At 49.0% G+C, this 16562-nt stretch overlaps 1 protein-coding gene across 2 annotated transcripts in view; it reads left to right on the top strand.

Annotated features, from left to right (window-relative positions):
• PRKCB (protein kinase C beta) overlaps window positions 1-16562 on the top strand; it is a 241597-nt gene that overhangs the window by 117926 nt on the left and 107109 nt on the right. For both annotated transcript variants that reach the window (XM_054042412.1, XM_054042411.1), the window contains exon 4: window positions 15919-16030. In XM_054042412.1, coding sequence (XP_053898387.1) covers window positions 15919-16030 — 112 coding nt within the window. The remainder of the gene's footprint in view (window positions 1-15918; window positions 16031-16562) is intronic.

Genomic DNA, 16562 nt, shown 5'->3' on the forward strand with positions numbered 1-16562 from the left:
CAACTCCTGTATATTCCTCTTCCAAGGACACAATCCCTAAGGGAGGTTTGAGATACTTGCAAGGTTAATTGGTGCTGTCTGTCCCTGACCCTATTGAAGACAATGGCATAACTCCCATTGGTTGTAGTAGTGTGGGCTTGGGACCTACGTAGCTGTAACCAGCCATCCTGGAGTCCTTCTGTGTCCAGTCTCAGTGAGTTCCTGTCGAGCAGAACCAGAGTCGATGTGTATATTTGGGGGAGGGGAGTGGGGAGCGAGTGCCTTGTCGCTAAGGAAGATACGAAGGAAAACATCTAACTGTGGGCAATGTGAACCTGGTGCCTTCTGGCTGTGTGTGGCTGGTTTCTGCGTGACCTTTTCGGGGACCAGGTTGTTGGGCTATCTCTGCCTAGGGGTGTGTGAGCTGCAAGGATGTCCGTCCCCATCTCCTTCCCTGCATCCACACAAGCCACTGTTGTGGTGAGGAGCACAGACACTGTTCAGGTCTAGCCCTGATGCCAACCTTCTCTCCCAGGCTGTAGAGCTGGGGGTGGGGCGGCGAAAGGTGGGGAGACCAAGTGCATGTGGCAGAGATCCAGGCCCAGCCAGAGTCCTCCTAGGAACCTTCCCTGCTGCACCGGCCCTAGTCAGGCGCCAGGTGACCAGAGCTTTAGAGCCACAGTTGAGCTTCTGACCTAGATCTGCTCATGCCGCTGAGTTTCTGAGGCCCCCGTCCTGCTGTTGTGTTTTGGCCAGCAGGCCTTCATGCCCATGCAGAGCTCTGCGTCGCCAGCCCCAAGTGTTCCAAACGTGGTGAGTCAGACCCCCAAAATAATCTGAGGCATAAAAACCTTGGGACTTTGAAATGTGGGGTTCTGGTTTCTGAGCCAGCAGGGTGCCCTACGGGCATATTTCCAAGCTTTCCTCTGCAATGCTGAGGCTAGACACTTCAAAAATGAAATCCAAGATTCTTATGAAATAACAGGATTCCAAGAGCAGGGACTTTACAAAAAAACATGAGCTACGGCAAGACTCTTGATAAAACTTCACAGGTTGGAAGTGGGACTCCATGTAGGCCTAGGGCTCTGCCGAGGCAGATCAGGTTTGGGACTGGTAATATAACACCTCCCTTCAGTGTCTAGGGTGACCAGATGTCCCGATTTTTATAGGGACAGTCCTGATTTTGGGGTCTTTTTCTTATATAGGCTCCTATTACCCCCACCCCCATCCCGATTTTTCACATTTGCTGTCTGGTCACCCTGTCAGTGTATGTCAGCTCAGACTTATGTTGAGTGTCTCCCCTCATTCTGAGCAGGCTCTGCTGCTAGCCAGAGGCCTCTGATCGTGCTTAAAGACGCCATGTGAAGCTCAATCTTTTTATTAGCTACAGCGGCTCAGTTTTTAATTTACAGTATTTACCCTCCGGAGCTGCTGGCAGGAGCTCCTTTCCGGCTGCTGCTGCTTCGGAAATGGTTTTTTTTAAAGTCTCTTTGACCAGGCTAAAAAGGTCCCTTATGTAAATAGCTGCCATAGGTGTGTGCCAGCTGTGTGCCCGGCTCGCGGGGTCTTCAGCACAGCTTCTCAGCACCAGCTTATTAAAAGCTTAAGCTGAAGCGTTAATTACTGTCTGCAGCAGGCCGTGGCTTAGAGCCGCAGCGCCTGTCCTTTGTTACCAGAGCAGTTCCAGAGGTTGGTCTCTTTGCAGGAAGGAATTGAAATGGGATAAAAAGAGAACGCCTTGTTTCCAAGCATCTACTGGTAATGTGGAAGTCAACAGCCTCTCGATGAGGCTTACGGTGTGCGAGGTTCATGGTCCGTGCAAAAGATGAGCAATTATTCTCCTATTTACACTGTCACTGACTCTGACAAGTCTCTCCTGCCGTTCTGAAAACGTCTAATGGCCTTTGAGGGCAGTGTTCTGGAATGTTACAGATTGCTGTGCTGTGCTTTGAATCCCATCACAGGCCTAGAGGCACTTATCAGAGGAGGATCGCTTCTGTGTTTTTAGCCAAGATCTCTGAGTACTTCCAGGCTCTGTTCATAGCATTGCAGGACTTACGGATGGGAAAGACCTATCGGACCATCCATTGTATTTCTATGTCCATGCAGAATTGTTCCCTGTTGGTCACTCTCTTTTGTTCCATCCGCTTTTATTTCAGTTGGGAGCTCCATTGGGGAAGCTACTGCACATCCTACAACTTAACTGTCAAGAAGCTTTTCCTGAGATTGAGCTTAAATAGTCTTTCTTAAAATTCCTCCCCTGTGCTCCTAGTTATTAGAACTCTCATCCTTTATCAAGCCGTTCCATCTAGCTGCTTGATTCTCTGTCAGCCATCTCCTGAACTCGCTGCTCAGTCCATCGCTGTTGGAATGCTGTCTTGCAGTTCCATGCAGTGGTCCCATGGGAGCCAGATAGGTCATTGTTTCAAATGATGGTTTTTTTCTTTCTATTCCAGGGGTTGGCAGCCTTTCAGCAGTGGTGTGCCGAGTCTTCATTTAGTCACTCTGATTTAAGGTTTCGCGTGCCAGTCATACATTTTAACGGTTTTAAAAGGTCTCTTTCTATAAGTCTATAATATATAACTAAACTGTTGTTGTATGTAAAGTAAATAAGTTTTTAAAAATGTTTAAGAAGCTTCATTTAAAATTAAAATGCAGAGCCCCCGGACCGGTGGCCAGGACCCGGGCAATATAAGTGCCACTGAAGTTCGGGTCGTATCACGCGTGCCATAGGTTGCCTACCCCTGCTCTATTCTTTTATTTCTTTAGTTGCCTGATCACGTAAATATAACCTGGGCCAAAACCAAATTCTTACGTTATTTTTGCGCTGCCCTGGTGTCTGAGAACTGGGCCCCTAACGCTTTTAACGGTGCCTGGCCGGCATTCTCTCACTGGTAAGAAAACGGAAGATATTGTTATTGATAAACTGCTAGCTTTGCCGTACAGGCTGCATTTGAGGGTGGGTAGCAGAGGGCCATTTGACGGGCCCAATAAAGGGCACCAGACTGAGACCAGAGTAACTCAGCTAATCTGGCTAAAACAGACGCTACTCTGGGTTTTCCCCTGTCTGACTGAGATTAGAAGCTGGCCCATAAACTCTGTTAAAATGATCCTGTGTTCACCAAATGTCAATCTTGCACAATATTTCAGGTGCAATCACTTCCAAATTATTGTATCAAAATGCTGTTGTTCCTGTCCCAGCACTGAGGTCTCAGGTATGTTGCTCCTTGTCACGTTACTCACTGATGTTTCAAAATTTTTTTTTTTTCCCCCTGTCACTAACTCTGAGACAGAAGGCTGGCATGCTGCCAGGTAGTTCTGTGTGGCTCCTCTAATTGCCAGCTGCCTTGCAGGGCAGCTTCTCATCCAGCTGCTCGCACCCCCGCCCAGTATAATGAAAACGTTTGCCATTGTGCAACGCACATTACAGCTTAGAACAGAAGAGCGCCCATACTGGGTCAGACCAAAGGTCCACCAAGCTTACATCTTCAGGCCAGGCATAGATCACTCCAGCGTGCATTGGGCCGGATTTGCGGCAGCTCTGGAGCTAAAAGATCCCAGTCCCGACTGCAATCATGCTAGAAGCCTCTGCAGTGTCAGCGCCTGGGTGCATGTCTCAGCCCTACGGAAAAGAGCAGCTTTTTCTTTAAAGGCACCGCCCATTATTTTTGATTACTCTTACTTAGGAGGCATCTGTTGCCATGACATCTTGGTTCAATTTCCATAATTAGACCCAGGAAATATTTCTGAAAACTGGCAACAAAACATCGCTACCACAGCACCTAGTCAAACTTCCGCCGAAGAGACCCGACCCAGGGATAACTAGCCAGGAGACCCATTGTCCTAAGGATTCCTGCACCCACAGTTCAGATACCATGGATGTAGCGGGTGGAGGGGGTGTCGGAGATTATTGGGCCCTAGAAGATTTAGGGCTGTAATGAATTACCCAGGAGTTTGAACAGCACCTCTAAGGGGATTGGCAGCCCATGCAGCATGGATGAATGTGTCCTTGGTCTGCCCTACGTGAAGAGGTCTAGAAAATCTGTGTGGCACTGAAGGGAAGAACCAAGTCAAGTAGGTTATGGTGGAGGTGACTGATACAGATCTTACCACACTTCTCCATACCCTCGGGGGTGGGAGTGGGACACAATCTCTTGCGCCACTGGAGAACATGGCAACCTGGTGATCCGGGGTAGAGATCAGTTCCAGGAAAAACCCCAAATTGCAAACTGCTTTGCCAATGTGCAGACTCCAGGTCTTTGCACGAGGGGTGAGCACAGCCCTTGCCGCTTGCCCCTTGGTTTCATGTGGAATATTTGGATCTAAATATCTTACCACTCACTGGAGGAAACTTGCTGCTTTTGCTGATTTGGGTGAAGCCAGTACCACTTCTGGCCAAGGGTTTTCCCATGGAGCTCCGCTGAGTCGATAAGAAGAAGGCAGTTGTGACAATAAAAGAGACACTCGCAGTGTTCACTAAAAAGGCATTTAAGCTTTTGAATCTAGTCATCACCAGCCAGCTCATGATCAGATTGTATCCGTTAGCGTCCTGGCAAGTCGAGACAAAGTCTCTGATCAATAAGCAAGAGCATGAACCTTCCCAAGTCGGAACTTGCACCTTTCCTTGAAATGAAAATAGGGTTGTTCTGAAGGTCTCATACTGCCGTTGGGGAGGCCAGACTGCAGATGTTACAGAACATCTAGGGTCTTGCAGTCTGGAAAATAAACGGAAGACTGAAGCATCCCTCCAGACATTCCTGTGTCCCTCCCCCCCACCCCGCACACACTGCCACCTCCCCCCCAACTCCTGCCCCTTCACTTCTCAGCACATTGCTCCAGTCTCCCTGACTGTGCAGATATGTGGGGGCTGGTCAGATTTCTCTTCATGGCTTATATGAGGCAAATCTTTTGCAATCCTGATTAAGTCTCTCCATCACTTTATCCGCAGTGGTCTAGTCGAAGTTTAAATCTCTCAAACAGCGACTGATCAACAACAATAGACCCTTGGAGGAATACTTCAGATGCCCTTCAAATATGTAGTGCAAAATCAGCAGAGGCTCTTTCTGGCTTCCTTTGAAGCAATAGCGTCAGGGCTGGGTTGTGGGCGGCCGGCCCAGCGGCCAGAGCACACGTCAGGGGCTGGAGAAGTGGGTCAATCCGGGGTTGGGAACCCGGGGCTAGAGTCTTGAGGTGAGGAGCCAGGCATTGGTGCTGGGAGGTAAGGCCAGGAACCAGACGTCAGAAGCAGGAGACAAAGCTGAGTCAGAAACCAGGTATTGGAGCCAGGAGGTAAAGCTGACGTCAGGAATCAGGGATTGGAAGCCGGGTCTGTAACAGCAGTTAGCTGGGGATCCACCTAGTTGCATAGACAAATTCCCTGTATCCTCCCCAGGCTTAACTAGTACATTTGGGCCAATCCGTAGGTGCTGGAATAGGGGGGCTGCTGCACCCCTGGCTTGAAGTGGTTTCCATCACATACAGGGTTTACAGTTTTGGTGCAATGGCTCTCAGCACCCCCACTAGACACATTGTTCCAGCACCCCGGGGCCAATCAGGCCTGTCAGTTGGGCTCTCTGTGGGCCTCATGTCCTGTGGCGTGGGGGTCCCTGAGGCTCCTTACCTGCCGAGTGTTTCCACTGTCCGAGCTGTTAGGTGATGGTACAGAAGCCTGCAGAGACAGGTGCTAGACCTGCTCCCCTTTTTCTGGATATTCACAATGAGCCACTACCCTTTGGCCTTTTATCCCAAAGAGAAAACCCACGACAGCGAAGCCTTGGGGCTTCCAGAGCTGTGTGACTAGCGGATGGGTCACTTGGCTGGCAATTCCAAAAAATAAAAATAAAAACAATTTTTGGTTTTGGCTCGAACAAAATATTGTGTTTGTCCCAAAGCAAAATGTGACGTTTTGATTTTGAGCTGTTTTAAATGGTTTTGTACCTTTTAAATGGAAGGAAATTTCAAAACAAAGTAATCTCTGCTCCAAACATGGCGATGTTTCATTTTGAAAGCGTTGAAATGAAATGTTTCAGCTTCCGCAGAACTTTTTTCGACCCAATTTGGTGAGGCCAACATGAGTTCACTACATGGCTTGGTGTTGCCGACGCTGCATTTTCCGACAGAAAGGGTTTCAACCGTTACTCAGCTCTGTATACGTTGGTTTTGGTTGTGGCAGCTTTGCAGCACGCTCGCCTAAACGCAGTAGAAGAAGTTGGTAGTTAAGTTGTTGTGAGCAGCGGCACTAAGGAGCAACTGATGTGTAGTGAGATATGGAGTTAGTTGCCATTCTAATCTGGTGATGACTAGAGTGTCACGTGTTGGCTGGCTGGAGTGGAATGAGTTGACAATGAGAGTCTAGCTTCTGCTAGGCAGATGTCAACACACAAACAAAGTCACCGCAATACATTCCTCTGGGATGCTTAGCACAGGCCAAGGACTGAATATACCATGGAGGCAAATTCTCCTTCCCCCAGGGTAGGTCCTTCTCTACCAGGTTTGGGGTCACATTGGTGGAGCAGCATGGGGCAGCTTTCCCTGCTATTGCCCCTGCTGTGTGTGTGTAAACATACCTTGTGTTCCTGTGTGGGTTTTCAATTGCACTTAGTGCTATTCCTTTTGCAGTTTGTGCCATCTGCAATTTTATCACTGAAATGCCGTCACTTTTTCCACCATAAATTCCTCATCCAGCGGGAATTCAGCCTTCATTTGTGAGCTAACTTGAAAGCCATCCAGTTCTGGATAGTTGTTTTTTATGAATGACTGAAGCTTTTGTTTGCCTGAGCAGATCAATCTGTCTCCAGGAAGGAATGTGGAATTCAGAGAGAAATCGCCGTTTCTCACATGTGGTCCCAGAGTGGTATCAGCCTCCATACGCCAGGATTTGACAGGGAAACATTTTGCTGTTTCCCTGCCCCTCTATGAGCTCTGTCAGTTTGCTATGGTCTTTCTACATCCGAGTGGGTGCATCAGCAGAATTGTCTCCGTGCTCCTATTCCTAATGATGGTCCAAGGGTCTGAGCTGAGGGGTGTGGAGGTGAGGGGTGGAAAGTGACAGTCCTCGGACGTGTTCGGTGGTGCTTCGGCTCTTTGGCTGGAGAAGGAAGCAGGCGCTAACCAACCTCCAGCAGAACAAGTCCTAGGAAAGTCTGCGTGGGGTGTTTATGCTCCCTCATTCAGGCATAACCCATGGAGGGAGAGTTTGCCTTCTGGGAATTATTCTGTTACTTAGGCGATTAAGCCGAAGATGCAGCTAAGGAAAACACAGCAATCCTTGCTTATCTGTATGCTACATTGAACATCAGGGACAGGGAAGCATTGCTCACAGCCTCCCCTCTGCCCCCCTGCTGCCAAGGAGATAAAGAGCGTAACATTAGAGACATAAAAAATTATGATGGGTGGCATCAGACCAAATCAGGCTAAATGCTAGTGCAAGCCACTGGGGGGAAAGAAGCTGTGACAAGTAGGGAGCCCACCAGATGTTCTTTGCCACCAATAGCACTAGCACCTCAGAATAAAGGAGGAAAGAGGCGCTCGTTCCCTGCCACAGCTGCTGTGCCAGCGCATCTATCCTCTGCAGAGAGGAGCCTGGCTCTCAGGTAGGATTTCCTTTCCTTTTTGAGACTGTAGAAACAGAACTGGGAGTGAAGCCATGCAAATGACGCTGGCGATTGCAGCCTGAGATTTTAAATATCACGAGAGAGCCCAGAGAAATGATTTCCTTGCATTGATAAAGCCAGAGTAATTCAGCTGAATAAATATGGCAAACCATCCATTTCTGACTCTCTTCCAGACCCTGTTTGTTTTTCCAGCCTAGAGACTTAAGGCTTTAATGGATGAGGGGGATTTGATCGTGCCAGAAGGATGATTTTTTGTTTGTTTGTTTGGGTACAATTTCCCCCCTCCATTTTCTGGAGCAAGTAAAAATCAGATGTGCAGTAGGACATCCAGGAAGTAAGGGGAGAGATTCAGCAAAGCAGACATCCATCGCTTCTCTGAAATTACTGAGAGGGCAATGTGCTATGCACATACTGTCCTGTCTCTCAAACCAGGGCCAGGAAAACTCCCAGGCTAACTCTGAATAAGGTTAAATTTCTTCCTCCACTGAGGACTCTGCCATGTTGTAGTAGGTGCAAATGGCTTAGCAAGTTTTCAATACCTTACCCCCCTACCCCAACTAGTCTCTTCTTTGATTCAGGCCTGAAGATAGAAGCCTTCAAAATAACCTGTTTGAAGATGACCCACCTGAATCTATAGCATAACTGACCCTAATCATCTAGAAATGGAAAAGGTGGGTAGAGTGCTAGGGGCTGATTCCCCTAAAATTGTGCTGGTTTACACCAGTGTAACTCTGTTGACTGCAAGAGCAAATTGAAATATAGACGCTTCTAGAAACTGGTTTAGGTTCTGCTCTCCAGCACTTCTGCTTCCAATCTGTCCCTGTATGATGATAGCATCCCCTCGGTGAGCTACTCCTGGGGAGGGGGACAGCAACTCTGTTTGCCATCAATTTTCCTTCATGTCATTACCTTGAGCAGGGTAATGAAGGTGAGGGGGTCACCCTCCATGGAACAGTTAGGGCTTTGGTCTACAGAACCCACAGATCCCTGGACCTGTAGCATAGGACACAGCGATCTGTCCAGAGACTTTCTGCACTGCCTCCTAGTCACCTTGCCACCCCTCCCCCCATGACAGCCTGGTTCCACAGGTAAGTTGGGGAACACGTTCAAATGGCTGGAGTCTTTCCTGGAGGGAGGCACCCAAAGAGTAGGGGTGAGGAGCTGCACTTCTACCACTAGCCCCCTGATTTGGGGAGGAGTCCCACAAGGATCATTTTGTCTCCGGTCCTTCTCAACATCTACCTGCAACCGCTAGAGCTGGTAAGATGACAAAAACAACAAGGAGTCTGGTGGCATCAGAAGAAGTGAGGTTTTTACCCATGAAAGCTTAGGCCCAAATAAATCTGTTAGTCTTTAAGGTGCCACCAGACTCCTTGTTGTTTTTGTAGAGGCAGACTAACACGGCTATCCCCTGATACTTGGTAAGATGACAGACTCTAGTGTTGCAATATGTAGATGAGACACACGGATCTACCTGTCCTTAACAATATATGACCAAACCACTGTCCCCCGGCTGGACCAGTGTTCGAATGACATCCGCTCATGGAAGAAGAGCAGCTGGTTGGAGGTGATGCAGGTGGCAGATGGAAACACCCACAACTGGTCAATTCAGTCCATAGTTTAGAAGATTCCTAGATTTCTCCCTAGTATGGAGCTCTTGCATTCCAGCAGGTGCAGGTAATGCTTTCTGCCATATCCGGTTGGCTGGGAGACTCCGTCCCATCCTGGAGGATGATGAACTGGCCTGGGATATTTAATGCCCCTGTCATCTCCCCTCGGGCAGTGGAATATACCTGGGCATGAAGCACTCAGTTCTCTGCTCTGACTAGTGCAGAATGCTCTAGCTCATCTCCTTGCCGATATGGGCAACCATGAGCACATCACACGACTCTTTGCTCTGTTTACTGGTTTCTAGTAGAACATCAAGTCAAGGTCTCTATCCTTATGCAACGGTTTGGGCGAGGATGCCTCAGACTGCCTCAGCCTCTGGGACAAGGACCCAGGACAACTCCACTCTTTCAACCCAGGGGAACTGCTCACTGCAAGGGGAAAGCTTGTCTCTGCAGGAGACAGAGCTGCCCTGGGGCCAGGGAAGTGGACTCCCCCAGGAGGTAAGGACCATCCCACACCTCCCACCTTCCCCTCCACGTGCCAGGCGCACTGCTCCAACCTGCTTTCGCTAATGTACACCCAGAGCACAGTGGCCAGAGAATATGTAGTTTTTCAAAAATAGGAATAATCACCCTAGATACAACTTATCCTTGGAGAGGGGAAGAGAGACCACGCAAGGAAAGAACTCCAGGTGACAGGTGTCCGTCATATCACTTCATGCACTCGGATGTCATGGTGCCAGGGCCATATAAGAACCTGAGTGGAATAAATGAGCTGTCCTGTGGACTGCACCAGCCACCCGTAGAAACACCACATCGAGCTTCGCAGAGGCCTCGGCACATGCTGCTTTCATGTCAGGGAAACCCAGTGGGGCCAAGTGGGAGAACGGCCATCTCTCACCCCGCCCCAGGGCGGGAGCCCAACAAAGCACTCGCCAGTGGGCTTCTCTGGGGAAGTGAATAACAAACGCTGTCTTCGTCTGTGCTGGGTGCCGCAGAGCCAGCCCAAGGGGCCCCCATGCCAAGTAGGGGCCTTTGGAGGCTACCGTAGTACAAAGGAGGTGGCATCCCTTCGGCCTGTCCCCCGCCTAGATACCGTCGCCATCCAGCTCTGAGCTCTGGTCACCACAGGTGGCTGCCGTTCCTGTAGGAAAGACGGGGATTGGGAAAGCACTGCCTATTTTCAGGTTTCAAAAAGAGGAGAGGGGTGTAAGTGCTGGGAGGGCGGGGAGCCGACTCTATTAAATGTCAGCGTTCTGTCCTCTGCCCCTGGGTCTTAGTAGCTGTGTCCGAGGCTACCCCTGCTCAGGGCTTTAGTCTGTGTCTGTGATTCTCTGTGGATGAGGTGTGCCGTGCGTACCCATTGTGTTCCGCTGGCTGGCCTAGAAGAGGCCGCCTTTCCTCAGGGAGGCTCACGGGAGTTTTTAATCTTCTCAAGTGTCTTGTCTTTTCTGACACAGAGCCACTGGAGCCAGTCTAATCCCAGCACAACCCTGTAAAGCAACTTGGCAATGACTCTCTCCAGCGTCTATACCATAGCAAGGGCTGACTGCTTGATGGCAAGCTCCTCAGAATAAGGAGGGAATAGCCCAGATCCCTGTTGTTGGCCATGAGGGGCGTGTGTGCGTTATATGGAGGGAGGGTGGAGGTGTGATATCTCCTTGCATGTGAGTATTCCCTTGAGTAGCAATTGTACTTTGCTGATCTGACTCTTCCAATGCAGCGTGCACAGCGAGTTTCCTTCTGCTCCTCGGATTGCACTCTTCCAGCAAGCCTCTCGGAAATAACCTCTGCAAGACGCCTGCTCTCCCTGCAGTTCGTTCTGGCGCAACGATCTGTGTCTGAGTGGCTTTCTGTACCGAACACGGACAATGAAAAGCAGGGTCCATGGCTCCTTAGACACTGACTGCCCCCACACTGCCGGCGCTCAGTAAATGATAGATTTCTGGTTCTTCGGTTGGAGAACTTGATCCTGTTGTTGTCAGCTGTCTCTGTTCCATCGTTGAGATTGACATCCGGATTCTCAGGCGCTGACCTATCAGCCTGATATAGACAGCTGTCTGAATCAGTCCCTGCACGGTGCAAACACAGGTACATTGGGATTGGAATGAACCAGAAATAAAGAGATCCTTCTTGTGCAGGCCAAAGCTGATTAGAGCGATTATTTTGAGCTTCCACACAAATAGAGCTGAGATTAGAAAAATCAAATACGGGTGACTTTTAAGGACTTCCATGCAGGGGAAAGTTGTATCCGACTAAATCCATAAGGTTCCTTACACAGTAAATGGATTTTTCAGAGTGTTCTTTTTTTCTTCTCACCATTTTTGTGAGAAATGGCTTGTGTTTACCCATTCATATTCATAGACTTTATAGCCAGAAGGGACCAACTCGTCTGACCTCTACAATGCAGACCACATAATTTCACCTAGTTACTCCTGGACTGAGCCCAGTTACTTGGACTAGACTAAATCACATCTTCCTGAGAGCAGCCTTTGCTTCTTCATGGTCTACTTCCTCCTCTTCGTTCGTCCAGCCGCGCCGCCGTGAATTCTGAGTCGGGGGCACGCGGCATTTTCCGATTGGCTAAGTAATGCTGTAGGTGCAGCATGGCCGCTAAACAGCAGCACCAGTAGTGACTTGGTGAGCCGCAGGGAGCGAGAGAGACTTGAACACACAAATCGCAAAGGAGCTGCCAACTAGATTGGTTTTGTTTAACTTTCCAATCACTAAGTTTTCACAAGTCCTGAAAATTTCTCCTTTCCCTCTTTTGTGCTAAAATCAGAGTTTGTCTTTTTCTCTGAAATCTCTGCGATGGCTCATTGCCTCTCCTGGGAGCGCAGGAGCTTTTCAGAAGTGCAGTATTACTTAATGAACTAGCTTTCCTGGGATACTGAGGTTTCCAGGAGACAGGTTAATTGTTGTTAACCCTCATCCTCCCAGGCTGCTTCTTATCCAGATGACAAGCCCAGCTATTAAAAGGAAGTGTCTTTTGTTATAAATCTAAAATACATTTTTTTAGAGTAATGTATGAGACCTCTTCAGTTTTCAAATGCAATTAAATTTGCTGAAGCATGCATCCAGTATCTTGCACTTAAGCAGACTGAATTAAGTGCAGTTCAGTTATTGCCCATCTCTCCAATGTCATTTGAGTTACCTGGGGTATCATGAATGGAAACTTGTAGTGTATCAAAGTGATTAGTCAACTGAAAGCTTAAATGCAATAAAGCTGAGAAAATTAATTTAAGGAGCATGTACTGTTGACAGCCATGCTTAGCTGAGCCAGGGAGGTGATTCTCAACTCCATGCTTTCTCTTATGTGTTTATTTTAAGTTACAATTTATAGAAAAGGGATGGCTCCTCATTTCAGGACACCTTGCCCATCCATTAGAAATATAGTCCGCTCAAAAGACTGAGCCAAGAGCAGCTCGCCCCCAAGCCCACAAACAATTAACCAATAATGAAATCGGCCCTGTCTTTCCAGGAATGCCAGTCGTTGCTGAGGTCCAGCCCCAAAAGTCCAGGAACCAGGTCTGGGAACATGCTCCTAAATGTTAACAGTACTTGGGTTGTTTCAGACCAGAGTGGGGTGTTGCTTCCAACCTGGAGGACCTCTCCTGGAGGATCCTGCTGAGATCTCCTCCTTGTATATCTAGGAGACTCCAAATTCAGCTCTTCCAGTGCTCCCCGCTGTTGATCACTGGGGGTGGCTGCCCAGTATCAGGCACCAATAGCAGGTGCAGACAGCACTGAGGTGGGCAGAGGGTGTGTATTTGTGTTGCTGGCGGACCCTGAGTCGCCCAGCCAGTCCCAGGTACCAGCAGAAGGCTCGGGACTTGCACTGTCCTTGCCACATGCTGCTGCTGCTCCCGGCCTGGCCCTCTTCTCCCAGCGACAGCACGGCTGCCATGTGTCCAGGCCTCACTCAGGCCAGGCCTTGGATGGGCTTCCCCTGCCAGGGAATCTCACCAACATGATCTCAAGGCTCCCTGGGGGTATTGGTACCTCACGTTCCTTCTGTGAGCTCGTTTGGGGTCGAGGGAGGCCAAGACGAGCAGCCCAATCTAGTAGCGAATGTTTTCCTGCTTTGCTCCAAGCTAAGCCAGTAAGAAATGCTTCTGGGAGTTGCTTGTAAAGTCTTAAGCAGTGTGGATGAGACTGGGGAGAACGCCACCGACCGCTAAAAGCAAACAGGAGCAGCTTGTTTTCTCAAAAATGAAACCAGAGGTGTCACTAGTTTAGCAGCCCGTGCGTGCTTCAGTTTCTGCTCAGAGCAGGGAGTTTTGGGGAACATGCAGCAGTGTCAGGAAGACAGCTGATGACCTTTTGACTGGGGTTTGCCAGTTGTAGACCCCGTGTTCCCCCGTCTTCCTTGGAGGGAAGCAGAGAAATGCTTCCGAGCAAACTCCGCACATTGGACAAGCGAGGAGCACTGGTCGTGAATTGCATCTCAGTGTGATGTAGTGAAGCCTCCAGCTCTGGAAACAACGCTGTGGGAAAGAGTGATGCAAACCCCTGTTAAAGCCGATGGAAAGGGGGAGGCAGCTGATGGCGAATTCTCTTTACACTGTAAAACGCCACAGGCTCCCAGCTGAGGAGGAACGACCTTGGAGCTCTGTATGATGCTATCCCACGTAACAGGCAGAGAAAAGAAACCGAAGGAGAACGGGGTGTCCTAGGGTACGGATCTGTCTTTGTCCTGCCCAACCCCAACGTTGCCTGCAGTTGAGTTGATGCAGGAGAAGGGGCTGGGCTCCTTTCTGGGATTCCCTGCAAAGTTCCCAGTGGTGGGAAAATTCTACCCCTTCGGGGTGGCTACATCCTCCCTTTGCCTACACAATGGAGTCTAGGAGGCAGGTGCAGTTCCCAGCAAGATTTGGCATAGAATCTAATTAGGATTTCTGAGAATTTTAACTCAGTGGGGTACCCTGAGCTGTGGCTATCAAAACGGCGTGTGAGGCTCTCGCTCTCACCGTAATAAAACTAAAGCCAGAGTTTATAAATGGCTATTGAGTGACACTTCTCCGGGACGGATTGCAGCTAAATAAAACTTAAAGTGGGCTGGTTAATCAAGCTTCAATTACACAGGAGGATGCTGCAGAAAAAACCCTTCGTGCTGCCAGCACTTGCTTTTTGTTTTCCATTTGCCATTGTTCTATTTTTGTTCTTGTCAACCTCTGTAATCATACAGGTTCCCCCACACAGCAGTAACACTGGTAGGGAAAGGGGTAATGGATACAGTGAGAGAACAAGGCACGACCATGACTGGATTGTACCCCATTCCTCACCCAAACGGGGGCAAAGACTGGCACTGGGCAATATTAGGTGTGATGGCTCAAGCTGGTTGGAAAAACTCCAGCAAAACATATTTTGTTGGGATTTTCTGACTTTTGTTGAAATTGAAACATTTTGCAGGGTTGGTTCTATTTTGGTGAAGCTGCAGCGGAACCCAGGCAGGAACATGACAAAACCTTCCCTGGTTTCTGCTAGCTCACCCACTTGGCTCCTTGGCCGTTCAAATGCAGGACGGCCCTAGAGCTGGGTACTCCAGCCATCCCGGGCTTGGGGAGCCTACCAGGCGGACTGCCCCAGAGCCCGGGCAATATTCCCCAGTTGGTGAGAATCTCAAAGATTTTGGTTTTCATTCCAGATTGGAACAAAACCAAAGTTGGAAATGTCTGAAGCCTCCGCAAAATGGAACTACGAGCGCTAATTGTGATTTACGCTGGACACTACTGTGTCTTTGGACTGGGCTGCTGTACTTCATAAGAGTATTACTGTCCAACACTGTCAGAACCTCCTGCAGCAGCATCCCAACTGCTTTCAGTAGTCACAGTATCTTAGGTTCACAGAGCGCATGGGGCGTAAGGTCAGAGAGGACCATTAGATCGTTTAGTCTGACCTGCTGTAGGATACAAGCCAGAGAATGTCCCCATGCACCCCTGTACTGAGTTCAATAACTTGTGTTTGTCCAGCGTGTCATTGCCAGGAAGACAAACAGCTGGGATCTGAAGCCAGCAAGAGATGGAGAATCCACCACTTCCCTTGGCAGTTTGTTTGCAGGGTTAATTGTCCTCCCGGTAACAATTTGTGCCTTATTTCTAGCTGGAATTGGTCTGGCTTCAGCCTCTGCTAGATGGAAGATCTCTTCCAGCACTGGAATTGGTGCCCAGAGTAAATGGGAGTCTCTTAGTTTGGGGGCTGGGCTGTTGGGGAAAGCGGATAGTTGGCTTAAAAACCTCAAATGAATAGGAGTAGTTTCTTCTTCTGAGTTACTTGATTCCCTAAGAGTAGACCGGCTACTGGTTGGCTTCAGAGCATAAGGATGTTTATTGTGTAGTCTGAACACGGAGGGAGATCTGGAATATCTTTTGCCACCTTGCCACTAATAGTTCACTAGGCCTAGCGAGTGCGGTGTAAAAACCTGTATCCAGTAGAACAGGCTTTGTGCTGGCTCTCTGCCCAGGGGTGAATTTCACCCTCCAGGCTTCCAGGTTAAGACCTAATATAGCAAATAAATTAATTTGTTACTTTTAATGAAATGTGATTGCATCTTTATGGACCTGATCCAGCTCCCACTGAAATCAGTAGGAGTTGGATGTGGCCTTGAAGCCCTGTCTCTGCACGTGAAATGCCAAGGGTGGGGGCTACATGCTGATATTTGGTATAAGTCCATGATCTATCTTGGTCTCTCTCTCTCTCTCTCCTTTCCCATTTAGGATCCAAGGAGCAAGCACAAATTTAAAATCCACACGTACTCCAGTCCCACCTTCTGTGACCACTGTGGCTCATTACTCTATGGACTCATTCACCAAGGGATGAAATGTGACAGTAAGTGAAGCTCTGTGTTACGGCCACGGCTGATATAAAGGGGCAGGGCAAATCTCTGGTGGTCTGGGGCACGTGCCCGGGAAGAACTCCTGACTACATCGAAGTCTAAGGGCAAAACTTCCATTGACTTCAATGGGGCTGGGATTTCACTTCATGTCTCAACCTGTCTCAATGCTCCAAGCAGGACTACAGTGTATTAGGGTGAAATGCACATTGTAGTAGACACGAGTTACTATTTGTGTTCTGTGATGCTTGCTGGGGAGGAGGCAGCCCCTGCCTCTGAGAGCTCGGGCTAGGGCTAGATGGATGCACGGAGGGCACAGCAGAAAGGGGACTACAAATCAGGAACTCTCTTACACACATCAGTCAGAGTCATTGGAGTTAAATTCCACCTTCCCCTTTCCCCACCTGACTCTTCAGAAGGCTTAAAATGGGAAGTGACCTCTGACATGTGTGGGGGAGGGAGCTTTTCCCAGTTCCCTGGTCAGAGAGCAGAGATCCAGGATATGCAGGCCACCAGCACGACTGAAAC

The sequence above is a fragment of the Malaclemys terrapin genome, chromosome 10, assembly GCF_027887155.1.
Source record: "Malaclemys terrapin pileata isolate rMalTer1 chromosome 10, rMalTer1.hap1, whole genome shotgun sequence".
Lineage (NCBI taxonomy): Eukaryota > Metazoa > Chordata > Testudines > Emydidae > Malaclemys > Malaclemys terrapin.